The following is a 27,905-nucleotide window of genomic DNA, read 5'->3' on the forward strand; positions in this document are numbered from 1 at the left end:
TCATTATGAGTAAAACTGCTAGTTTTTTCTTGGTAAATTGGAAAGACACAAAGTTTTATCAGCGTTTGGAAAGTTTGGAAAGTTTGGAAAGTTTCAAAATGGCTCTCAACACATAACTACTCGTGAGATGAACGGAAAGAAAAAAAAAACCAATGCAAGTTAAAAAAGGAATATATATATATATATATATATATATATATATATATATATAGTTTACATGGCTGTACGTTGCACTGTGTGTTTGTATGGGTGTGGTGTGTTGTTGCAAAATATACATTATGTCATGCACGATGTATGATGTTATGTGCTGGGAGGAGATGTAAACATAATTATACTATATATATATATATATATATATATATATATATATGAGTAGTTTAAATGCAAAAATAAGTTGATCTATTTTGTAAGCCTATCATATTATTTGTGATTAAATCTGCTAAAAGAACGAAGGAAATAATTTAGATATATGGGAAAATTTTAATGACATCTTCAGAGGTATTTCATGTTATGAGTGCAGTATCATTGCAAAGATTTAATTTTTTTCTCTATTTGATGATGACCCAGCTTTAAAAACCTTAAGGATCACGCTTATCTGTTTACATCTGCTTATCTGTTTATATATATATATATATATATATATATATATATATATATATATACATATATACATACAATGCAATCCCGTCATAACGAGATTCTCCATAGAACGAAGTAAAAATTCAGGTCCTAAAATTGTCATTTATATATCTCTACACTTTACTGTTTAGTTATAACGAAATTTGAATATAACGAAAGAAAACCGCCGGTCCCGACGACTTTGTTATAACAGGAGTGCACTGTATAATCAGGATTTTTGTATATGTATATAAATAGATATATATACACTATTATATATATAGTGTATATATATATATATATATATATATATATATATATATATACTATTATATTAAGAAGACAGAAGGAGAAAGATAGCATCTGTTTTGGTCAACCGTTACCCATGGAGCACTAATCAACGAATGATTATAACAACTGCGGAGTTTTTCTGTGACCTAGCCGTTGTCGATGATATAGCTGTCAAATCAAAGCTCTGATTATTTTATCAATCAGTTGCGTGCCACCACACTAAGACCGTCACCGATAGTCCCAGCCCATCACCTATTCAGTCAAGTGGCAATAAAATGACACCGTCGCGTATCATACATTTCGATTTTTGTCTTTATTTATTTGCATGAAAACAGGTACAAATCACTCAAACTTCGAATCAAAGTAAAACCAATAACTGAATGGATCGCATTGCTCCATTGACTCGAGCAAAGGATCTTTTGGTCGAATGAATACTGCATTACTGTAAATGAAAATTCCGTGATTTACCTTGGTTTGGACAGTAAAGGGGGGGGGGGGGGGGTGGAGGATAGTGTTCCAGCACATACCACTGTCTAGAAGGGGGAAGGGTAAACGGGACTGAGGGGCTGCTACTTCCTTAAACAAAAAAGAAAACGAAAAAAAGGGCAACACACCAGGAATACATAATCATGACAAGACGCAAATGGATAAAGGTAATCTCTTTGTTACACAGACAAAATTCTGTACATGAATGCTGCTTTTTAAGGCGATTGTTCTTCACAATGATTTTAGTTCCATATTCTTCTTTTTTTTCTTCCTCGCAAAAAAACACCGAAGAGAACATCAGGACGAAAATGTTCAGTAGCTGTTAGATCATAAAAAGAAAAAAAAAGAATATGTAGAGGAAGGTATGAAAACAGCTATAAAAAACTAATAAATTGACAAAGAAAATAGAATAATCACTTGATATCCTGACTTGTAGCATTCTACTTGACATCACACCAGAACTACGGCTATGTCTTGAGTGTTATTTTATACTAAGAAGCCATTCACCAATCCGTGTTAACAGTTGCAAACGACCAATACACTGGAATCGGTATGTACAAACCATGTGCGTGTGAAGACAGACTATGGCTATGACGTCACAATGTGTGTCATGGCTATACAACTATGTGGTGTCATTCTAAACACTCATTTACTAGTACTCCTTCCTTTAATATTTCTCTCTTTTTTTTTTCATCCCCTGCCGATACTGTGCAACACATTCAAAATCACGTCAAACCCGATGCAGACTTCCATACCTCACTAATATAAGGCCGTATCACACGAATCGCCATTTTAATGTCCAAATAAACTTTTTTTTTCCCCACGGTAAAGAAGAATTTCATCCTTGACTCTACATAATCACACACCGAGTGCTTCTTCGTTAACGTTTATTGCGGAAATCAACCTGTCAAAAGAAAGTGTACATAGGTGCACTGTAAGTTAGCGAGCAAAGCTATGATTTGCCGACGGGAAAATAAGGACGAACCAGTATCAAAATTATCAAACAAACATGATCAGCTTTGGAGAGCCGGCGTATCTTTTTTTTTCTAAAGCAGGCCGCATTTGTAAAGAAGAAAAAAATATTTAAAAATAAGTTAAGAAATAAATGAATACAAGCTTAGTTCTTACCTAAGAATATCATTGTTTCACAATTGCTTTTGACCCAATGAAAAACTCTTCGTAAACTGTCAAATACATGCGTTTAACAGTGCAGGAATCATGATATCAAACGGCGAAAGTGGTTTGGGAAGTGATTTTGTAATGATACTGCTTTTCTCCTCCATAACGGTGGTTTACAGAGCACGTCTCCTTAAATCCACCACTTCTGACGTAAATTCAAGATAATTATCTGACGACACAACAATTAGATAGTGCTGATCGTAACTTTAAAGGATATAAATGTGCGTGATTAAAGACTCGATACTATCACATCTACACATTTTGGTGCACTGTGTCAATTAAACTGCAAAATCACAGTGATTTGATAAGAGCCATGGATGTGAAATGGATAAAAATAGCCCACTGCTATGCAAAATACAATCCAAAGTCAATCCAATCACACTCAAACTAATAGGAAAATAAAACAACGCTTGACTCAAATGAACATATTAGTTCTCGGAAACATAATCACAGAATCCCTTATTTTTAATATGCTTACATTTTTTTTTCTTAACAAGTTTTATGCCTGTTAAGACCGCAGTTAATGTTAAGAGCGCATTCAAAAATAATTCGCCCTTGAAGCTTAAGTATACTGGAATGGTCGGTACAAAGAAAATATTCTTTAAAAAGAGGAAATACTAGCGAATATCTAATAATTAGTTTTGCATGAATAAATTAACCGTAACGTAATTGTTATTGCTCGATGTGTAATGAATAAATACGTACTATAATATAATGATACAGGATATATTCTAAAATTGCTATTTACAAAATTTACACTGCGCAAAGTACTACAGTAAAACACCGGCAGAGGTGACAAAGGCTGCGGGATTTGAGATACTGAATGTCACAGATTATAAAATCACTGTCTTCATTTATTGTGGGTGTGTATGTGGTGGGGGGACTATAAGAGACAGCGAAATTGTTTCAAAAAATCTTCGACAGCGCACAAAAAAAAAACACACAAACAAACACAAGTTCAAATATCAAAGCGCGGGACACCACTTTAAATGAAGACTTCTGTTACCAAGTCGGTGCAACGCTGCAATCGCTAAATGTGGAACACTGTCATTCACGAAAAAAAAATGATTCTAATGCAATGCTTAATAAAAACAAAAACTCTCATGTCAAGTTACTTTCATAGTTAGATCTTAAAACGTTCACGTTGATCAGTGATAATCTCAACAAATTCGGCAAGGAGTGAGGAAATTACAGTACAAAACAAAATATAGGATCATCAAAGGGTCGTAATCAAACTCGCTACACGTAATGGACCACTCTGAATCCGTCTTGCACATAAATTTGCAGTAAACTTCTCCTAAATCACCTATTTACATGGTCCAACCTCAAAGTTATCATCATGTCAACAAGAATACATTTCCTCGAGTCACAAAGATAATGGTAATCGCAAAAATGTGAAAAAACACAAATTCACAAATAAATCTTTTCGAGGGTTGTCCACAACTTCTCGTGTTTTCTTTTAATTCATTGCAACCCTCTGGTGATTAGCTATAGATTTCAAAACTGCTACGTTTATATTCCTTGCCTGATTTTGTTAAGCTTTTCAACGGATTTAGTTTACTCATTCAAGTTCAAGTTCACGTCAAAAGCAATGCGAGTTTTCCTTTCATGCAGAAAAAAAAAATGGTATACGTTTAGAAGACAAGACATCTGCTTCCTGTGTGAAACATCAAGTCTCCTGACGCTTATAAGAGATACAACGTGGAGAACATTGTCATGGTTCCTGATTCATTTTGTTTCTCTTCCCTTCTGTACACTAAAGACTATTATTCTCTCCCATTCGTATCTCTCTCCTTCTCTCTTCCTCTCACTTCTCTATATTAATTTTAACCCTCCTTTCTACACTTACTACTACACTACAGTGCTGTCTTACTAAAATATACCAGGCCTCATGTTCCTATTAGCATTTATAAGCACCAGTGTATTTCGAAAGGAAAGAGAACGTGATATCTATAATGAAAGAAAAAATACGAGAGCATCAACTGAGTAACAATAAACGTCAAAGGGATGGTATAGTTTTGGTTGAGATGGGGCTTCAGATTTTGATTCATTTTTTTTTTTTTTGGGGGGGGGGTGAGACAATAATCAACTACTTATGAAATATGATACGAGCATACAAATCTAAGAGGAATTTAAAGTTTATTTGATGAAAATCGGTATTGAAATGGCTAAGATATCCCAAAACAAGTGGATCCTAATAAGAGGTGGGACGAATCTTTTATCAAAACCATAACCAAAATTAATCACCCCTTGTGAACATATTTTGCCCTCCATCGAAAGAACATTAACCGCTCTTCTACGAGATTCTGATGTCCTCACGGTATTTTGCATAGGTACCATCAAGTCCATGTAGGAAAAAGAGTAAAGTGAGTGGGGAATTCTAATTTTACACAGATATAATGGGAAAATATATTTCGTAGATGACGTATATAATTGAGTAACAGCAAATAAATTGTTCTGACGTAAGCAAAAATGTCGTATTTCTTCACTTATTTCATCTTCTGCCAGTCGAAGAGATCGAGGTTTTTTGTCTTGTCTTATAACAGCTTCCTGTCGAAGACTTTGAAATCATATCATATGAACTAAATAAAATGTCAGTTAAATCCCAAATAAGAGCAAAATTGTAAACAAGAATCTTTGTTCCATACACGCTCCATCGGCACTTCTCTTGATTAGCTAGCTGTCTACGATTTACAAAAGCAACTCGACAGATAGCAGACACCCGCGAAACATCAAGTGGATTTGACACGAGCAGATTTTATGTTCACATTTTGACTATGATAACAGTCCGAAAAATATAATTATATATATATATATATTTTGCTGTGGCGTCTCGATGATGCGATGATGCCCATGTTGTATCAAACTGGGTAGACTTTCATTTACAGTGACTTCAGTGCGCTTTATAGGCAGGGCTCGACACTAGGCAGCGGGGCTGCAGCATCAGCAGCGGTAGTCTGGTGGCCCAGGGCCACTAAGAATTGATATCGGCCCACCAAATTTTCAAAAAAAAATTATCTCTTCGTTGCCCGATCGGGCAGCTGAAAATCGAATTGATATTTGAAATATATATTTCCTATCATTTCGAAGATTTTAGTGGCCCGAATTGGGCACCAGAGAAAAATAAAATGTTAGTGTCGTATCCTGCCTTAGGCATTGAGGGAACATAATGTGAGATAGAAACAGAAACCATCTGATCTAGTACGTCCTACACTTCTAACTACTTCGAGCTGACACCGTTTTGATATACACAGACATGTGAGCTGGTGGAATTAAAAGAGTGTCAGCAAAAGAGGGCGTCTATCTTTCTTCTCCACCAAATAATAAGAGTTCCGACTACACGGTGGACACCGACCCACGGGCTCTACTGGATCAGAAAGCCGTCACGAGTATCTTTGTACATTCGTTGCCGCGTTCAGACATCACAATTCTGAAGAGGCTGGTCCCACGCACGTCTTTTCTCGGGGAAGGCTGTGTAATTTCCAATACATTTCCCCATATTTTCCCATAGGCCACAACCAGGCGACTTTGGGTGGCGAAGTGGTGGCGGTGGTGGTGATCATGGTGATCATGGGTGCAGGGGGGGGGGGGGGAGTAGATGACGTAAGCGGAGGGGTCAATATTCCATGAACACCAAGTCAGCGGTAGCTTGTTCCAATATCTTCCAACAATCTCTAGCACAGACTTGAACTAGAGCACGTCGATGTTTTATTCACGGCTTCCGGACGTCACAGTGAAGTTTATTGAGAATGTGACGGTCAACAATATGAAGACGACGGATATGTTTGAATAAGCGCTGTGTAGTCATCGCTCTTTCGGTAGGAGAAGAATATTTCAATCGAACATATCATGATGCTCCCATTCATAACACTATTCATCGAGACTGGACGCTCCATGGTTACATTTACGTCGTGCACAATTATATTGTAGTGCGTCAAAAATCTGTCCTAGAAATCCATTAATATAGCAAAGTAACAAAGCTGCAATCTATAGATGGTTACTTTTGGGGAGTAAAGGTGGAATTACTAGGAGGGGATTTTGAAGTTGCTTGATATTTTCTACTTTCAGCTAAAACAACCGGCTTTAGAGAGCTGTGTAACACAATAAGCACTACCTTTTATGCACCTAGAATGCTCATTCACTTCTTGCAGTGTTCCAGAAACGTCGCGTGGCATTTTCTCCTTTAAATGAAAGAGCACTGTTTTTAAGTTTTCACTTCGTCCTTGTTCGAGAACACACACTCAGTGCAACATCCAATTATGGGAGGTGACATACGATTCATTGCCACACTTGAAGATATGTGGACCAACCTCGACTCAGGTTCAGCAGTGTCTCCACAGTGACATTAAGTCGGACATCGTACGATCGATCGCCTTGAAATTAGGGTCGTGCGACGTGCGACGAAGTCGATAACACTGTCTCCGTAAGAGCCAATAGAGGGCGTGTTCTGGACTTTTTAACCTAATGGCGGACGTTGCGTTGCGACTTTTGAAGGGTCCCGGCTTCACCTTCTTGAGATGAGAGCTGGAAAAGAAATGGGAAAGCAACATTAGAGGACTAGATCAATGAGGAAAAGGCTTCTCAATGACAGGAGCAAAGTGTTCAAGCGCAAGCTGATTCAAATGCCTTACAATCACACACAGACATGCACATAGAGACATTTTAGACTTCCATATTAATTTGTACACATACTTCAATGCTTAATAATGTTCATTTTGCCACTTTGAATGTTTAGATAAATCATAAGCTGAAGATACGACGATGTGACTGCATATCAAGAATCAGCGAGAAAACATTACATTGTCTTAGGAGAAGTTCACGTGCACAAAACAGACTCAGTAAATCCATTACGATATTTTAGCTCATGTCAGTTGGCAATGGCACATCCATCTTTCTGTAATTACAATAAACTTTATGTTACATAAAATCATAAATGGTAATCATTTGTTCAAGTTAAAAATGATTAGGCCAAACCACCACTCACTTTTGTACGAGTATTTCCTTCTGTGCAGAGGACAGTCCTTGCCACCCGTGTACTCCAGAGCGATATTTGTCCGTACTGTTCTCGTCCCGATCCTCTGAGGGGGACGATAGTTACGTAATATCCTCTTGACGGGCTCGGATCTTCTCGTCCTGAGCAGTTCTCGTAACGACTCGAGCTGAAAGCGCAGAAAGAACGTTGGGGAGTGAAGGAGATTCTTCCAAATACCACATTATGTTACGTTGGTCAACCCCCCCCCCCCTTACAGGGCTACCCTATTCAACATGATGTAAAACTCCTGTGAGGTTATTTGTGTATTACGCTAGGAAACTGTGCTAGGACATGGCTCTTGAAGGGAAGCGAATGTCGTTGTTGTTGGTGTTGTTTTTTTTTATTGATGATAACGACATTCCACAAAATTATTCTTGCTTACTACTCCTCTGCTAAAGCTGACACAAGGTGTTCCCTCTCTTACAGCGGACCCTCATTATGGACTGTGACGGGGTAACTTCATTTCGATTGTACTGCACAAAGTGTGTAGATGCACAAAAATAATTCATATATTGCCAATCCGACACTTTGTATTTATGTAATCATTGTATTGAAAATGGAAAGCAGAAATAAAACTGAACTGAACTGAACAATTTATCTTCTAGTATTAAATGAGAGGAGCTATGGGCACGCAGGGCCCTGTTTTATGAAGAGTCAAGTCTATGGCAGCCTGTGTAGTAAGGAAATTTAACATCGATTTTATCTTTTGATAAAACGGGGCCCTGCGAAATTTAGGTGTCTTTGATACGGTCTAGCAACCTTGAACTGCCGAGAGGGGGCGAGTGCTAATCTACAATATCCAAGTTTTGCTCCCTCTGCACTTTCCTCACCGATGCCACTCTTCTGCCTTACCGCCATTTCAACTCAATTTCAGATCTACTGCTTAGTTTCATATTTTACATTTAGATAAACAAAACTCAAATAATGAACATATCAGACCAGAATTCGACGAATGTATGGATAAATGCAGACATAAAGCAAACAGCGTACCATTACATTACTATTATTAATACAAACACCTCTCCTTTCTCTCTCTACCGCTCACCCTGCCCCCCCCCCCCCCTCTCTCTCTCTCTCTCTCTCTCTTTCTCTCGCTGTACTTGCGTGTTTGTTTGTTTTTTAAACAAACATTTGAAATGAAAACTTAGGGTCTGGTAAAAGCGAACTTGCATAATACAGTCCCCTCGCTTACTGTAAATTTCCACAATACATTTTTTTTAATACAAAACTTACCGCATTATTGTAGCGGTATCAAGATTTTACAGCCGCTAACCTTTAAGTCTCATACCTGATAGTGTGTGAGATAGACGGGCTTGTTGAAGAGGATCCATGTTACTGTTTCCGCACACATGGGCGTGGTCAGTGACCCTTCATACGTCATGTATTCCTTGGTTTCCGGAAGTAAAAGCGGGACGGACAGACCCGTAACGTTCAGAGCACTTCCTGCGAATTGAATTGAATTGAATGGAATGGAATGGAATGGAATGGAATGGAATGGAATGGAATGGAATGGTATGCAAATAATGAATGCCTATGAGTGCAATGGACAGAATATTTCATGAGGTGAAAGATAAACCAATGATCCATTCAACTCGGCTGCGTCTCGTTGAATGGATCAAAAATTTCATCTTTCACCGAATGAAATATTCTGTCCATTGCACAAATGAAAAACATTCATTATTTGTTTTATATAACACCTAAAATAGATCCTTGTCATTTGATGTTTCATGAATTTAGAAACAAGAGAGAATGTGCGGGATCTGAGATAGAGAGAGTGCTCACTGAGCACTTTACGCTTGCGCGTTGTCTGGCATACACACTGCAAACGCAAGCGTTTTACATGCGTATAACATAACCGGGCTCTCGGCGTGCGTGCAATGGAGCAAATCGTATGGATCCAAAATTGCACGGTAAATGGAGCCACAATTGCACGAATGATGACGTCAGAGTGAATTGGGACGAATGATCAATGTCAAACAACCAATCAAAATGACAAGGATCTCTCCAGGTGTTAAATAATATGGAATGAATTGAATGGAATTGAATTGAATTGAACTGAATTGAATTGAATTGAATCGAACTTAATCGCATTGAAGTGAATCGAATTCAACTCAGTTGAATCAAATTGAATCATAATTAGTTGCATATGGCCTCAATAAGGAGGCAAGTAGTGCTTGTAAGCACACAACCTCATTTTTAGGTCCCCTCCGAGGAACCAGGGGGCTTTTTATGAACCGTTTTGTCTTACAAATTTGTCGGGGAAAAAATTGCTCTCAGCCAATCAGATGCAAGGATTTCAGTAGCTTGTAACAGTTTGGTCAGAAATAAATATTTGAAAAAACGCTTCATGAAATGTCCTTATGTATTGATGACAAAGTGCCATGCTCAAGACGCCTTATTTCTTTAAGACTCTTCACATTTGACATTGATTAAAGCGGTACATTAAAACTGGTGCTTTTATTGAAATACAAATCATAATAATAATTTTGTTTGATAATAACAGTGATGATGATTATTATCAATGAATACAAATCCTCATAAATCAACGCACCTTTAAACACAAGACGCTGAAGTACTCGAATTCCTGTTAATTTCCCCAGCTCACGTCCCGTCATATTCCCTTCCTGTACGAAGGAAAAAAAATCACAATCCCGTATGCCTGCCTAAAGTGCATGTCTTGTGAACACGTATTGCATGACAACAAATATATGACGACTGGTGGCGTTTGAATACCGGATGTCAAAATCTTAAAGTCTCCGCCTTTGGGCATTTAAAAAACAAACAACCAAACAAACAAACAAACAAACACTTGCACGGTCTCTTTGAGTGCTCTCTCATTTTCTTTGCCCAATTAAACGATGCATCTTCTAGCAAAGTTCAAATAAATTTTCCTCTTTTATTACAAAGTAAGCCTTGTGCAATGTTTTGAGCAAAGTTTGAAAATGCCGGTCGATCATCTCTGATCGCGTTGACAATCAGAATTACAACATGTACAAATTGTGAGTATCTAACACACCGAAGACTGTCACTGTGTTTTAACATTCAAACTTTCCTTTCACCTATACCCCACCTCCACCATCCTGCCTATCGACGCTCAGTTCATATCTTCATTCAAATGGTATTATGACGATCTTCATCATTTTAACCTCGAAGATTTATTTTTTTTCTTTCTTCAAGTCAAAGAGTTGCAAAAGTATAGTTTTGTGTAACGAATTAACAACACAAGTGGATCATAGTTTTTATTGTTTAAGTCGTCACCACCTCCAGCAAGGGACTAAGTTCTTGTATTCGTCGGTTAAGGATCTGAGAAATTGTTATTCGAAAAGACACTGTAATTTTGACACACTTGACCTCGTATAAATTAATATGCTCTAAAAGGGAAAAATGGGCACCAGAATATTCTTGTGTGCTGTAAAATTTCCTGTGTTGGATATAATAATATTTTTACAACGGAGACCCGTCCCGGCAGCATTTAGGACGATGCCGACAGACATCGAGAGGCAGGAAGGTGGCTTTACTATCACTAACCGGGTCGGAGTTAATGGGACATGACATCAGCTGTATTTAACTTTATTGGCTGACCTTTGGTTTCAGCAGAGGGGGAAAAAACATACACGTACCGTATCAGCGTCACAGCGATCAATAACAACTTTTAACTCCGAACTGTCTTGTTTGCAGAGCGCAAATCACGTCTTTGCTAATTAAGAATGACACGCTCATTTTACAAGAAAAACTCGCAACCCACTTTCCAAAATCGATAAACCGGGGGCTACTTTTTTCCCTTCTTAATCTCATCATCTGGGATTTAATTAATCATTCACCTGGTGAACAAGGGTATAATAACTGTACCCTGTAATTAAACAATTTCTAGACAACAGACGACCGATACTCATTAGCTGATTGGCGCGATATGAGGAGCGCTGAAGAAGAAAAAAAAAGTCGATCGGCAATACGGCGCCCTCAGCGGGGAGTGCAGCACTTAGGAGCCATGGATGTCTAAAAATCATTACAAGAACAAACTGACAGATTCGGGAATCTATGCGCCCTGAAGTACCATCCGGTCGAGGAGAGAAAAGAAAGTACTTCACAACCAGGTTGCCCCCAGTCCCTTGGGACGTAATGATCGATCGCTGTGATCGAACATCGCTTTAGCGTGGCACGTCTCGAAAGGGAAACGATTACAATAGAATTGACTGAGTCAATATACAATGGAATTAGCTCCGTATTGAATCATGTCCAGCTGTCACCATTAGCGTGTACCCCGTTTCTCATTCTGATGTCGCGGAAGGTATCATAGGCTTAATTGATGGATGAAACAAGGGGGTTTTAGATTCGATTGATCAACGTTTTTGTCAGCGAAGAGCCTCATTAAAACTTCGGACTCGCTGCTACTTTTGTTGAGGGCATGTCAATCTCAAATGCCAAAAAGACGCTTTGATGATGATGATCTAGAAACGGTTTACATTGGAGTGACTCTAGTCTGAAAGTTTTAACAAGAAATTATCGCTGTGACGCTTTAACAAAGCTTTACTGGAAATAAGTTCCACACAAAACAAATCTTTAAGGTGTAAATCTATGCTAGTCAATATTAGCAAGGATTTATTTTTTTCTTTCGAGTCCTCACAAGTGGTATAAAGCAGAGATTTTTAAATTTAGCTGAAGAGACACAAACAAAGAGACATAAATCTTGGCCATATCATGTCATTCTTTATGAGGACTTGTTAAAAATGCATATGCAAATGCATATGCAAATGCATATGCAAAGTAGATGTATTAATACAGAAGAATTTAATTGGACATTGAGTATCATAAAACACAAACTATCAACTACTTCGAATTTCAAAGAGATAATGACAACTGACAAAATGTTGTATACTGGATTATATGGTTTGTTTAAAGTGCTCTCACCTTAATGAATAGTCCAACGATAGCCAGTCCGTTAGGAGATGTTTTGGCCTCTTCAAAGCTTTGATAAAAGTCTTCGTTGTAAAAGATCAGTTGTAACTGTTGAAAGAACAAACAAAGAAAGAAAAGAGATATTCAGTGTTTAAAAAGGGCAGAGAAAACAACAACTATATTTGAAGAGACCGTAAACTCTAAGCTTTGACTTTTTAACATTCCCCTCCACTTTCAACCATTTTGATTCGGTATTTATCATATAAGTCAAAAGATTTAGTGTATTTCAGTCCACAGTATTTTCCTTGATTACAATGTAGTCTACTGATTTTTGTGCTAATTGTGTATATTCAAATGTGTTATTGCAATTGCATTTCTGTTGGAAAAGAAATGAATGAATGAATGAAGGAATGAACAATATTTGAATTTCTCATGATTATCTTTGTTTCAACATCACTGCTGTTCCTATGTATAGCGTAGATGGTAAAACATCTCTTTCTGGCAATTCAAAATAAAGATTATGCATGTAATTCACTCACAAAAATTGTAGTTTACGCAGAACAATTCATACTTTAGTTTACTGTCACTTTCTCTGAGTAATTTTGCGTATTGCATATTGGTGTAATCACCATGACACAATTATGAACGTAATAATCATTCCACCTACCACTCTCCGATTAGGGGAAAAGAAAATGGTATCTGAATATTGACAAATAAAATATTTCAAAACGAACCTGCGTCGACATTCTATACAAGCTTGAGTTGATTTGATCCGTTTGTATAAATGCTCTATTTTGATACATGCTGAATGAGAAAATCAGACACAGGATGGACGAAAAACTTCATCGGGACAAAGTTTGTATATAAAATATTATCTGTTTCGGTCACCCATAGGAAACATGCGTTTGGCGAGCGAACTTACGCAATTGTGCAGGATCGTCCTTGTAAGATTCGAGGGGAGAACTCTTGTTGATCTATAATAAACTATCATAATACTCTTTAACTATGCATACCTCAACATTTCCCTCTAAATATATCTCTCGAAAAATAATGTGAATTCGTTTAGGATCAGATATAGGACTTGGCAGGAATGACGAGGTCCACACGGTTTATGTGTTTACGCCGTGTGGGTCATAACACTTCGTGGACCCGATCCCAAAGCAGCACGAACCGCATCTTACGACTGGAGTGAGGGTTGGGGTTGAAGATGAGCAGGAAGAGGAGGGGAAGAGGTGGAAAAAGAGGAAGAGGAGAAGGAATATCCTGACTCTATCATGAACGCACATTCTCACATGCTGGATCTGTTGTCTGGAATACTCCACCACAACAACTCCACCTATGTGTTTCTAAAGAAATATTTCAAAGGACACTAAGACTAAACTGTTTGAATTTTCATTATGTTGTTTTATATTATAATGTGTTATGTTGTGAATGTTGTATGGTACAGCGCTTTGATCAGGGGGGTGTTTCACAAAGCTGTCCTTAAAGTTAAGAAGGACTTAAGAACGACTGGTGATCAGTTTTTGTGCTAAATTATTGAGATTCTGATAAGTATAGCACACAAGAACTGATCACCAGTCGTTCTTAAGTCCTTCTTAACTTTAAGAACAGCTTTGTGAAACACCCCCCTGGTCTCTGTAAAAGCGCTCATTAAGAAATAGTTAGAATCGTTATTACTATTATTCGAAATCAAAATGTGTGCGGAAGTTACCAAAAAAAAAAAAACGCCTCCTAAGCGCATATAGCAAAGCAAAGTACCTTACGGACCCAAGGTTCCTTTAGCATTCATACTTTTGAAACACTCAAACGTTTCACCAACACACACACACAAAAGAATGGATGTCAGGGTTTTGCCTTCCAATTCTGAAATCGGACTGATATTACAATGTACCTATACTTTACTAGGATTTACATGTTAAAGTAAATAACAACTCATGATTGTGCTACACCACCTGAAGCAAGATGGAATTACCAACTTTAGAAAGTTGTTTGCTTACTTTTTTTTGTTGGTTATATGATATAGACAATCTGTCGAAATTTGGAAACCAAACAAAGTATCAAAGTGTTTTTTTCTTACCAACTAGCTATTAAACGCACATTTGCAAATACATGTACTATCTCGACGAATTTGCTGAAGCCTTTAGCAACAGAAACACAGTCCTCTGGAAAAAAAAAAATCTGCCTATGAAATGATAGAAAATGCACACATTGTCTCTGGTCAATATATCCCAAACTGTAAGAAAAGAAAGCAAAAGAACAAAAAGTAAGAAAATGTGATGTATAATTCATCGAGCTGGAACATTTCCTCGGTCTGGCGCGCAACGATCAGTCGTGCACCATGGCGTGACCCTCGAAAGCAAAACCCTTGCCTCGGCTCGTCAAACATTCAAACAGAGATCCGAAAAAGCACGGTATATAGACGAATGAGAGTGTTGTCGGTCTGCCGATCCCACCGGGGCCCGCGCGGAAATGTTTGCGCCTCGGGTCGATCGTGCAAATACCATTATGGATTGCATTACACATTTTGCGGAAGATCCTTTTTTTTTCTCTTTCTTTTTCCCCTTCAGCAAAAAGATGTTGGTGCTAGATGCCGGTGTTCGACAGGAACTACGAGGGAAGGTGGATAGGTGGATGAATGGATCAATGAAAAGTCGGACGAAAGATAGAATAGTACAGTATATAAGAAAGAAAGAAAAGAGAGAGATAGGTAGGTAGATAAACAAGGTATAGAGGCAGACAGTTACAATTTACTATCAGATTTCATACGTCTTCTTGTTAAGTCGTTTATCAAGGGATAGATTCATTAAGTTTATGCTGAACAAAAGGTGAGGGTACATGAGAAGATCATCACAAAGTATCTATATTTTATTATGTATACAACTATATATGATTATCCAAACATATGATTGTTTATAGGTAGATAATATAGATAGAAAGATTTACTGTTTTCTCGACACTATCATAGTCTGATCAGACCCCCAGAAAGAACAATGAAAACAATGATGTGAAATTGATATTTACAATGCTGTCTCCTGTCTCTTTATACGTTTGCAAACTTAACATTCTATTTGCTAACTCACTTGCAGAAAGAAAAATGAAATAAAGGAATAAAATCAAATAGATCATAGACACCCGTATGCTATCGACGCATGATAGGAAAAGCGGCACTTTCAGTTTGCAGATAGATATTATATCTCATCGCTGCAACCAACCGGCTGCGGCTATTGAAAGTGGGGACCCGCCATCCCCCTCTCAGCTCTTAGGATCTCCACCGGTGTTACGGGAGGGTGTCGCGGTGGCGGCGACAGAACGTCAATTAGTCAAGCCTAGCTTGTGAGGGGGTCGCGGGCCATATGGGAACCTGAAGAGATACAGTACCGAGCATCTGGAGAAAAGATGCTATTGGGGGTGATTTCATCGTGTCTCATCGATTCCGAGAAAAAAAAAGGGGGAAAGTGCATTCAGTGGTTAACATTCACTTTCATAGTAGCCATCGATTTCTTGCTCTTACCGTGAGGCATTTCCCCCATGGCATTTGTCTTCGGATACGGCTACCATGTGGCAACATTAAAACCACTGTTGTCGAACTCGCATCTGCGGGAGAAAAAAAAAAACTGAGGGGGGGGGGGGGGAGTCCATTGAAACTGTCGTGCACACTTCTGCTGTTACTGACACATTGGCTACATCTCCCAAGGTTTCATGACACTGGTTATGATGAACATGGAGAAGAGTCTATCACCATAAGCACGCTGGAGTGTGTTATTCTCGTCACCGTGCTAATGGTGGATGATAACATAGAGCCATTAATGATAAGAAAAGTCTTTTCAACAGGAGGTCGTGCTTCCAACGTCATACAGAAAGGTGAACCGAGAGGGGGTTTGTGATTAGCCGAATAAGAATGATGTAGGATACTTTTACTTCTCCCTTACAGAGTTCCTCACAATATCTGATACAGCGGAACTATGCATGAGAGTCAACAACCACATTAAGGTCACAAATTGGAAGCGATAAGTGTCAACGTCCTTCTATTTTGGCGTAACTAATAGCGATCCTCATTAGGATGCATCATAAGTCAACAGCCATCTCTGCACGTCTCGCAATACGCCGTTTCCTAATCGTAAAGAAAGCTCGTAACGAACTTCTTTTTTTTCTATACGCGCACAGACCAGCCAACACGCAGTCGCTGGAATTTAAAACGGCAACAGCCCAAAAATGTCCATTTTCGGAAAGCGGAGACGCGTCTAGTGAAATGTCAATTGCGCAGTTTGGGATAACGGTTGAAATTGCTAGTCAGAGAAGCGGTTCCGTAATAGGCCTATTTCAACACACCAACTCAACTGATGCGAAATGCTTATAGTATCGTTCATCCCTTTTCCCCTCCCACTTCTCTTTATCTGTATTGCAGAATGAAACATGGTCCTGCTATGGATATACTACTGGGAAGATGTACGATTGGAGATACTTGTCAACGGCAGGACATGACTATTGTCATCTCTCAATCTCTCTCCCAGATGAGTCCCTATATATATATCCGTCTCCGTCTTTCCATCTCTCTCCTTTATCTATGTGCAGCCATCTGTGGAAAGTGTAGTTTGTAAGTCCTCTATACTTTAAAACAAGTACTATCTACAACATGTTTTATCATACAATCTGCATCATACAGTCATATCGGTTAAAATGTTCTAACTGTACATAAATAGATGTAGGATAGATCTGATATTGGATTTACCAGCTCCGTTTTTCAATAGATCACTCTTTCTAATCAATATATTTAGTTTTTGTCACCATTGCAAAGTACGCCTTGTTTCTATCATTACACATTCACTTGCTCGTACAATATTTTGTATTAAATTTTGTATGTATTTCTCACAAATTGTTCACAACATGATTTATCAATATATACTTTGTATTTGAATTTAATTTTGTTGGATGGAAATAAAGTCAAATTGAAGTGAATTGATATTTGAATTGATATTGAAAGGGTGTACAAGAGAGTGAAAAGATTCATATTGACGGCCATAGTTGTCAATTACTTTAGTAACTAATGGGAATGAGAATAAATTATTTCCATCGTCTAGACGGTTAGAAGAAAACAAAAACAAAAATGGTATGAGGAATACGAATCAAAATGCCGTGAGAGATAACTGCTTCTAGACGCGAACTAATGTAGTAGAAGACAGCCGTAAAGTGCATTTTTGAAGCTATTAATGCTGATTAAACAGTCATGAAGGTATACGGCCATATATCGAGTTGATGGGTGGCATAGAAATACCGGCAGTGATATCAATATGACGGATCGGAGTCAGCTCAAGAGTGCACATTGGTACAAATGACCTTTCTCTTTTTCTCAGTTGCCATGGTTACGCACTTTCCTCCTTTCCAAAGTGATATAATGCATAGGCTTGCACGCCCGACGTGAAAATTTACGGAATTCATGTCCAAACGAACATTGAACTTGCATAGACCGGGTGACCAGAATGGTCCCTCAATCGGCACTTCGACAGGCATTCATATTTTCATTGTTTTGTATTGAATGCATTGACAAACTTTTTTTTTATTAACATTGCCAAATACCAGGCTTACTGTTAGGTGGATGTACAATCAGGCACTAATTATAAGGATTAACATGAAAGGTCATGATATCACACATGTTTATTTCAGCAGTGGCAGATCTTTAATGGGAAGAGGTTTAACCCCCCCCCCCCCCTTGCAAAGTGAACATGTGATGTGCATAGAAAAACGCCATCATGTGTCCAGACCCCAAAAGTATGTTCCCAGCACTCCGTCTCAGGCTCGACCTCAGACACTTGCATTTATAATTATAGTGATGATACAACAGCCGTAGTGTCCATGAGTCATACAGCCCTTGAGCTCGACACTAGGCAAATAAGGCCCATGAGTCTGACACCAGCGGCAAACAAGGCTCCCAAGTCCGACACTAGGCAAAAAAGGCCCGCGAGACCGACACAGCGCACATTAAGCCCCGTGATGTATTGAGTGACGGACTCGTGCACGTACTGTTCTTGTCTTTGTGTATACACTGTACTGTTTTAACTCAGAGTCACACCGTGTTGTCATGGAATCCATAATTAACCTTGTGATCATATCTATACTTTCTTCAATTGGTATAAGAGAGAGAGAGAGAGACTCAGTCGTGGACTGATGCAAGCTAAAAGAGTGTTTATATAATTATGTGCCTTGTTGGAAGTAACAACAGTTCACGTATCAAGACAGAAAGAAATAGAGGGATAGATATAGATGGTTATTTGGATAGGCAGAGGTATATGGAGAGAGGGGGAGGGAGAGAGGGAGAGAAAGATAAGTTTCTCCCTTCATCTTATCATATTTTCACACTTCGTGACGGGAAAAAATTGTTGAGATATGATATACGAAGATGATCAATTATTTACATTTGGAAACTTTTGGGGTTTGGAATTCGCTATTACGAGACGGCGCGGGCAATTTAGTCGGCGCGCGAAAATAAAAACACACATAGAGAAAAAGGCCTATGTCTGACATCGGGCGCTTAATTCCCGCTATTTGTCACCGAGTTTGATTTAAAAGCACATCTATTATTCACCAGATACGAGACGAAGACGATTTCTGCTCTGTTCTCTCATCACCTCCCTGTCCCCGCTCTGCTGCCAAAGCCCCCCTCTCCCACTCCAAAAAGGAGAAGAACCTATATCCAAAGTGCTATTAACGCATTCCCCGTTGGTGTTGTTTCAATTCGTCATGGATCGGATCCATTTTCTCAGCTCGGGCCGTGATGAAGGAAGAGAAAGATTTGCCAGAACAACAAAGGGAACGGCATGTCTTTCTCGCTCTCCCCTTTTTCTCTCTTTTTTTTCTATTTTTCTTTCGTTCTTTCTTTTTCATCTCTTTCTTCCCTTGTCAGAGACGTCGCTCTGGTATCGCCAACGCGTAATCGATACCAAAACCAAGATATCCAGAACGGCGCGCTCGAAAGTTTCAGCGCTCGTTTTGATTCGCAAAGAGCAAGTGGACAGATTTCAGTTGGCTGGGCGCGAATTGGAAAATACAATCGCAAGCAATAGGAGAACAAAAAGTTCAAACAAGTCATATTCATTCAAAACACGTACCGGTTGCTATTAAAATCAACTATTTTGAACAAGCATTTTTTCCCCCTAGTCGACCAGCATATAATGTGTATTGCACTATTGTCCTGTGTGACCCAAGCAAGTGCAATGTACAAGTACAATGTACTAATGAAACAACGCTGAATTTACATGAGTTATGTTTTGAGTGATGTTTATACCACACCCAAAATGCTATCGAAATTGAACCTAATATAACAATTTACACGTAACTAAAAATGGATGTGAAATATAATCTATTCTGTGTTGTAGTCATCGACTGTGTGCGATATAGACACAGTGTTTATGGATAAAACATTTCTACATGACTCACGCCATTGCTGACAAAAAAAAAATACACCACACCTTCCAGTCTACAATTGATATCAAATATACTGCAATTAGCCATTTATGAATCACGAATTAATGATTAGGCCGACGCCGTAAAATGGTTTCACAATATAAAGCCATGCTTAAAAAGAGATACAATCACCTGACAATTGTGCTGAATGAACACCACAGACCGGTTCATTAATTCCGCTTTTAATTAACTCAAAACGGATCACGCATAATATGTCTCCAATGTCACGAATAAAACGACCGGCAAGCGACTTCTGGCGGCTCGCTTGTGTTTGAGAGCGGGGTGTGAAACGGCATTTGAAAGCACAATATAGGCTGCAGATTACACAATCCTCATTTTTTCCCTCAAATATTGTTCCGTTTGCCTTTGCACTTTCAAAGTAACTTAATTTGTGTAATATCCTACACTTCTCATTAATTTGATGTACAGCGGCGTGTTGAATTGGAATTAATTAGAAAGTGATTAAAATAAACATCAGTTGTTGTGGTTTTAAGGGTTTTTTTTCCCACAACTCAAATGAAAGGAAACGCAGATATATTTCACTGCACAGATAAGCAACTTTCTCGCCAACAGAAGGTAAAGAAATGGGAAATAGAATACTACCGAAGGAGCTTTGCTTGGCTCTAATGAAACGAGTTAACTTTTTTTTTTGATAGAGTGACAGTTAAGCATGACTCGATATGGCTGTCGCAATTTTTGTAATGGGTTGGATATTTCCGCCATGTTGTACTCACTGTAGCTCTTGTTCTATCCTTTTTATTTTAATCTGTAAAGATATTATTTACACCTCATATCCTAGTCAGTGATGGCGACACTACCCCTACAGCTTTTCCTATTGTACTAATAGCCTAGGGTTGGTGTTTGTTTTCTTCATGTTATTCCGAGCAGTCTAACTACTCTTGTCATTAGCAACACGATTCCCCATCTATGAGGTAAGTTGACTCGTATACCGATAGGCGACCGGTGGTCACGACGAAATGCGCGCAGAAAGTCCTAATTTGGCGACGACTAAGGTATTAATTCCCTCATTACCATCGGGAACTCATAAGTGTGTAATGTTAGCGGCATCTCAGGGCGGAGGGCATTAAAAGAGTTAAATTAAAGCCGCACACAATGTCAACGCCCGAGTATCTGCCACCTACTATAGCTCGTCGTAAACCGAATCATTCGCTACATTTCCCCCGCTCCATTTTGTCGCACTTTTTGGCTGTTCTGACTGAAAGGCGGAAATCATTTGCCACGTTGTCTCTTAAGCTTGTCAACAATTGGCAATCATGTGTCTCTTTACACGCCAAACAGAACTCCAGAAATATGTTGGTCGTTAAAACAACGCACTCCAAACCTTCATTGAGTTTGGGTGTGAATGATGATAAAGGAAAAAGAAATGCAGTCAAACGCTGAAGTGAAACACGTATTGCTTAGGAAAAAAAAATACATGGTTAGAAAGAGCAACTCGAACAGTGTCGAACATCTCTAAATGTCTTTCTGCTTATTGCAGACGCACTTAAACAAGCGATAGTCGTGAAGACGTTTCAGTTTCCAGTGATTATTTTAGCGCCATTGCCTTCTTACAATCCCATTGAATTATAGAGATGGCCGAAGTGATGATGTCACAATAGCTTGGGTTAGAACCAGGCGCGAGCATAGTTAGCAGCAATAGTGTTTACAAATATTCGGACCAAGTGAGATTGTTTAGAACCAGTTTCCATGGTGATGAATGGACACGGTGCTGCCTTGGCCACCAGAGGAATGTAAGCAATGTCTACATTACATTCATTTTCTTACTGAGTAAAGAATTACTAGTGCAGTTCTATTCTCAGACATAATTCCTTAGAGGGAATTCAATTCTGTTGTCTCCCTTTCTCTCATCACATCGTCTTATTTTCGCGCTTTTGGATCTGAGATTTTATGGAAAGAAACAAAACAAAATAAAACAAAGCAAAAAAAATATAAACAAAATAAATAAAACACGAGATGTTTTGAGATTGTCTATAATGAATCTAGCCAGAAACGGGCTAGTGCTCGTCGATGACCATAAGCCGTAAATCAGGAGGGTCCTAATTTTTGAATTCTAGCACGAATTGTTTACGGGGGCGAATAGTAATGACGGGCGGGAGGAGACCCCTTCTGAGAAACACTTTAATGAGGAAGCAGGGCCCCCGTGTCGCAAAGCCCTCGAAAAACGATCAAACGTCACGTGCCACGAGTGTTTTGTTCCCCATGAAATATCACAATGCATTGCCATTTCAGTCGAGTGACTAGAGGGGGAGTGATTAGGGGGACGTCCCTTTGGGTTGCAGAGAGTTCGGCGCTTAGAACGAATCAATTTGTTTTCATTATTTTCCTTCCTGTTTTTATTTCTTGGAATATATTCTTCTTCTTCTTCTTCTTCCATTTCCTCCTCCTCCTCTTCCTCTTCTTCTTCCTTCTTCTTCTACTTCTTCTTTTCATTTTAATTTCTTTTGTTTTAGTGTCAAACCCTGGAATATGAATAAAACACACCCGTCTCGGGATCTCAAGAAGCTATGTTCACCATCATTATATACCAATGTCAAATAATAAAAACGATACGTCCTATCACTACCCACGAAATCTTCTTTAGCACATCAAGCAAGATCAGGCGGAATGATGTGAAATGTTGAGTAGGCTCATTGCTCCCTTTCAAATATCCACATTCTTCACCGCAAAACCTCAATTATGGCAACAACAACAACAACAACAACAATAATAAGGACAACAACAACAACAACAACGAAAGGAAATTGAGCCGTGGTAGTTCATTTCGGGGTGGGAATGCTATTACCTTCTTTGAAAACTCATAGCAACTTTTATATATTTGGAAAACACTTTCTTTGTTGTTTGTGAAAACAATCTTTTCCTCTTTTTGAATGCAGTCATAGATAGACGTCAAGTGGTGATAACGGTTAGTACATCTTTTGGTTTGTTTGTCATTATTCTCGAACCAACAAAAAAGAAAGAAGATGCAGAAATGCCTCCAGCCTCTATACTAAATCCTAGTGATGGACCTTTGAAGATGCAGTCCCGATGGACAAGCTGCCGTCTCGCACAGAAATATCCCTAACTAAGCTAAAGCTAAAGCAAAGGATGTATGATACCTCCTTGGCTAAACTAGATCGCTGCCGCAGCTCCGCAGCTATAAACTATAAGGCTTTTCTTACACAGTCAATGACACCGCATAAGCTCGGAGGAGTAGATGTCTTGTTGAACGAAGGTGGCAGAAAGAGAGAGTAGGAGGAAGAAGGGTAGAGGGGGGGGGGGGCTCAAAGCTGATTCCGTGATGAATCTGAGAGGGATAGAGATAGGTGGATGAGAGAGAGATCCTCCAATTTTGACAAAGCGTCTGCCGAGGATTTGATTTGAACTGGAGTCAAATCCAATGAGTTGCTCTGCCCGTCTTAGCCGAGACTTCATCATTGCTCTTCTTAGCCACGAGAGAGCCGCCGTAATCAGTATGAGGCGTCGATAGCTATCCGCGCTCTTGTCGCCATTCCAATAGAAAGCCACACGACAAGTGTAAAATGAAGAAACTTTCCCTTTCTATCCACATTTTTTTTCTTTTCGTCTTAATCGACCCACTTGGACGCCTGCGTATCAAAAATCATGTACGGTTTGTTTCGACAAAATAATGAGCATTCCCCGCAAAACCCGTAAAATGCGCAAGCGCCTCCGTTGCGTTAGTGCAGGTCACTGAGATACGACTTTTGTACAGTACTCGGTAACAGTTTGAATCTCCGCTGTACATTCATGGCACTGTTGCTCACATACTAAGAGATTACTGTATATCCAGCCTCTGGCATTTGATATTCATAGGGCATCGCAGCCTATGTCGTTATCGACGCCTGAACTTTGTGGTTACACATTGTTTCGTTTGGGCGCGTCGTTTTCTCTATTTTTTTTTCTTAGCTCTTCCTTCGAAGGCGCCATCGAAATCAGGGCCCAGAGAAAGGGTTACCAACAAACAGGATAGCAAAATGTTGTCTGGATTAGACGTGCGTCATAGCGGATTAAACCATGGATGAAAGCATGATATGCTCGTTTTTTCTCTCTCTCAACTGCAAAACGTCACAAATAAGGCATAAGTGTGTGCTTTAATAAGCGATATTCGACATTCCTTGAAGGAAGATTATGCTCACATAATATTATGATTGCACTATTCCTGGCCTAATCCTTTTCTTTAATAATTGCAATACGTTACAATCATGATTTCTTTAAAACAATGGAAATGCATAACGAAATGAGGCAAGCAAAATAACCACAAAACGGGCTGAAATATAACTTATATAGAAAACAATAAACAGAGCATAACTTCCAATAGTGTATAATGGCTCAATCACTGATCAAGAAAAAAAAAAAGGAAAAATTATCCAAAAACGACTGCAAGACGTCTACATGCCTAAAAATACAAAATGTATTTGTTGTCGAGACATGATTAGATGTAATAATGAAAACGTCTGACAGGGAAATGCATCAATCTAGAAAACGAAGAACATAAAATTCATGGATATTTCATCAATATCTTCATCACTAATGTCTATTTTTGTGTGTGTGTCTGTCATTCAGGTTGTGTTTGTATCATTTTATGTTACCTATAGACCCCCCAAAAAATGACAAAGATACAATTCGAAATACACAGAAATAAATGTTGATATGAAATGCAGAAGGACCTCGCTAGCGATAACAGTCTCTCTTTTTTTTTTTTCTGGAAGATAGTTGCGCACAGTAATCCAAATAGCATTGTTTGAATATACATCATTAGGTTCTTAAGGAGTGTTTGAATGATTAATTTACTTACGTGATACGATTGAAAGCTCGGGCTCTAAATAAGAAATAAAAATAGTTTTGCTGGAGGATGACGCAAAAAGTACTCTCTATGTATTCTAGGCACGTTTGCATGCGGTACTAAATAATACATATTTGAAGTTACAAACAGCAGAATTACGCATGCGCAATTAGAGCAACGCCGTGGCGTGATGTTGCAAATAATTGATGGACCACAAATTGCCCGCTACAACAAGTGCATGCAATGAATGCATAATTAACACCGTTCTCACCTCGCCCGGAAACGCCCTCCCTCCGACGGTGTGTTCCGACCCAACGCTGTCTTGTTCGCCAAAGTGCAGGCGGATCTCGGTCAGCCGGTAGCGATAGCTCAGCGGGCCGCGCGATATGTACGTCCCATTCATCAGCGGGTCCGGGAAGAACGAAATCCCGCGGCCTGTGTTGTTCACTATTCCATTTATCTATATAAAAAAAGGGGGAAGGAAGGTAACCGAGAGAAAAGAGAAAAACTAGGGTGAATCAAAAGTCGTGGTGGGTTCATCATTTATTCTGTATTTTTGATTACCTAAGGCAAGGATTTAACAACAAATCAAGGGTAAGACTGCCAGCAACTACCATGCAATGTCACAAATTTACAGTATGACAGAAGTAAGTATCACTGCAGGGCTACCATTACAGAAAATTGCGACTCTAAAGGCAGGACACATTTTTGTTCCTTTTATCGAATCGTTGTGTTAGAATGAAACATATTTCTGAAAATAGATGCGAATAGTTTAGATGTGATTAGTAGGAAAATTCTGATATAATTGAGTTATATAACATAATAGCATTTAAGCATTTATTATATTAGCACGAGAATGAAGTAATTCTAACGGGAAATGACATTCTATTTGAAATCACATTGTACAAAAAAAAGAGACAATGCAGTTTAATAGTACTATATACAGGCATTGCATTTAACAAAGGCCTACTTGAAAATATAATATGGGTAATGAGTAATTTTCCCTTTAGTTCAAACTTTGTAACTCTTTTCCGCTCAAAATGCAACATATATCACGGCTTCTTCCTCTGAATCAAAAGAGATATGTGCTTCTATGACTGCTGTGTGATTTCTGTCACTTAGTATAGTTCATCCATGGAGAAGTTTGTTTTTGTCCGCCATGCGTACTGACAAGATGCCGCCCCAAATAGAAATAAACTGTCTTCTCTCGTTGCAGTGATGTCCATCAACGGGAGCCCGCCATTCCTGTGTGTATGTGTAAATCCACTCATTAATAAGGTAATTGGATACACTCCATACAATCCCCGCTATCGGCTGCTCCACCCCTAAGGCCGGGTTGAGTGATGCTAACTCCACAGTTAAGGGAGGAGCGAAATGGTGCACGGAGCTGTCCAGGGAACAAAAGTTTGTGTTCACACGGCATACTGGAAAAGTCAGCTTAATGCTCGTATGTAGGCACCTGTTATTTGTTTGTATAGGAGTTCTGGTATAATATATAATTTGATATAATACTTGTGCCAATTTTCTTTCATTTTAGTTTAATATTATGAAATCTACCTATAGAACACATCAAATGAAACTGCAGAGTGCAAATCGAATATAACCCTATATTTGTTAACTACTTAATGCAAAGGATGTGAGTTAGATTTCGTACAATCCTCCAACAAAATTGCCATATCATCCAGAAAGTTGCCATTTTGCCTTAGAAATAATCCATGTGTTTTTCCCGAAAAAAGTAATTAAAATATTTTTTTTAGCAACACACACATAAGCAATGTTGCGATCATTGTCCCCCTTTGCCTATTATTGTAACTTTACAGCATGACAAAGTATAAGCCTACATGATACATTAAATGTCAAGATATGTTGTTGCTGTTGTTTATTTTGTTGTTTGTTTGGTTGGTTGTTGTTGTTGTTTTTTTGTTTGTTTGTTTGTTTGTTTGTTTTTTTTTTTTTGGGGGGGGTACATTAGTTAATCCCGTAATCCCGTCACCATCTTAAACATTTCGCATTGCTCTGCTTTATGCCGTATCCGTTCCATTTTAAGAGGATTCGAAAATTCCCCAGAGTGTCACTTCTGACCACAGATACATGTTGCTTTTCTGGTCATTGACCTTTCTGGGATAATGTACAAAACATAATCTCCCTGAAGTTGCTATAGTGGCACTTTCAAAATGTCACATTTCTATTTTTGAATACAACAAAAAGAAAAGAAGAAAAAATACTTGAAAGGAAAGCAAATGTCATATTTTCTTATGGCTAAGCCAGTCTGATCTCATCTTTCTAAAAGTGAACACAATAATACAGAGAGCCGTCTAAACAGACATCTCAGCAGATCTTTGGCATATCATCTCACACGGCCGGATTATAGGAGGCGACGATTTCTCAGTTTGATTTCATTTCATTACGCGCTAACCCGATTAAATAGAGCAAGGCAGGAGTGTATACAACAGAAAGAAAAAAGACGAAGGAAAGAGATAGATAGACAGATAGATAGAGAGAGAGAGAGAGAGAGAGAGAGAGAGAGAGAGAGGAAGAGAGGAGATAATGGCACAAACTGGGAGGACGAAGTCCGAATTACAACATAATCCTCAGTTTGCGAAACAGCTTGTTTTCATTTTTACAACGGCCGATGAGTTACAGCTCGACCGAGAAAATCTCTGTCACATACGTCTTTAGTTTCAGCGCAGCTTCTTTCCCTTATACGAATGGCATAATGCTTTGAAAGATTTAACATCCTAAACATTACTGGGTAAACTATTTCACACTTTAAAATCAACGCGAGATGATTTCTTTTGCCACAAAATGTTGCAACTTTTTTAAGTGGAACACGGAAAGAAAGGTATCGCCATTTTGTTCAGTGTTTTCGAATTTTCGAACATAATTATGTTCTCACTACCGTTGATACGGGCTTAAAAAGCACAGATGGGACTAAGATATATATAGAGAGAGGGAGAGATTAAGGGTACATATATTATGTTGTAGTTCCAAGGGGGGGGGGGGGGGCTGGGAAGGGACATACGCACACCAATCCTCACTCCACTTCCCCGTTACTGTTATGATTGATGTATTGAAATGATCAGGAGGTCGTGGGTTCGAATCCTGCTCGAGTACGTACGCCCATGATTTTTTATCACGGCTACT

General features: G+C 38.8%; 1 protein-coding gene across 1 annotated transcript in view; it reads right to left on the minus strand.

The window, feature by feature from the left end:
• Nucleotides 1-7,078: 7,078 nt before the first annotated feature.
• The window catches only part of LOC139745458 (carbonic anhydrase-related protein 10-like), a 92,671-nt gene continuing 71,844 nt past the window's right edge, over nt 7,079-27,905 (minus strand). The window contains exons 4-9 of the mRNA XM_071655848.1: nt 25,033-25,221; nt 12,515-12,610; nt 10,158-10,230; nt 8,895-9,049; nt 7,559-7,733; nt 7,079-7,098 (exon numbers count right to left, since the gene is read on the minus strand). Coding sequence (XP_071511949.1) covers nt 7,079-7,098; nt 7,559-7,733; nt 8,895-9,049; nt 10,158-10,230; nt 12,515-12,610; nt 25,033-25,221 — 708 coding nt within the window. The remainder of the gene's footprint in view (nt 7,099-7,558; nt 7,734-8,894; nt 9,050-10,157; nt 10,231-12,514; nt 12,611-25,032; nt 25,222-27,905) is intronic.

This window comes from Diadema antillarum, unplaced genomic scaffold (genome assembly GCF_040938485.1).
Source record: "Diadema antillarum isolate AM-2024a unplaced genomic scaffold, OU_Dant_1.0 seq00001268_RagTag, whole genome shotgun sequence".
In the NCBI taxonomy this organism is placed as follows: domain Eukaryota; kingdom Metazoa; phylum Echinodermata; class Echinoidea; order Diadematoida; family Diadematidae; genus Diadema; species Diadema antillarum.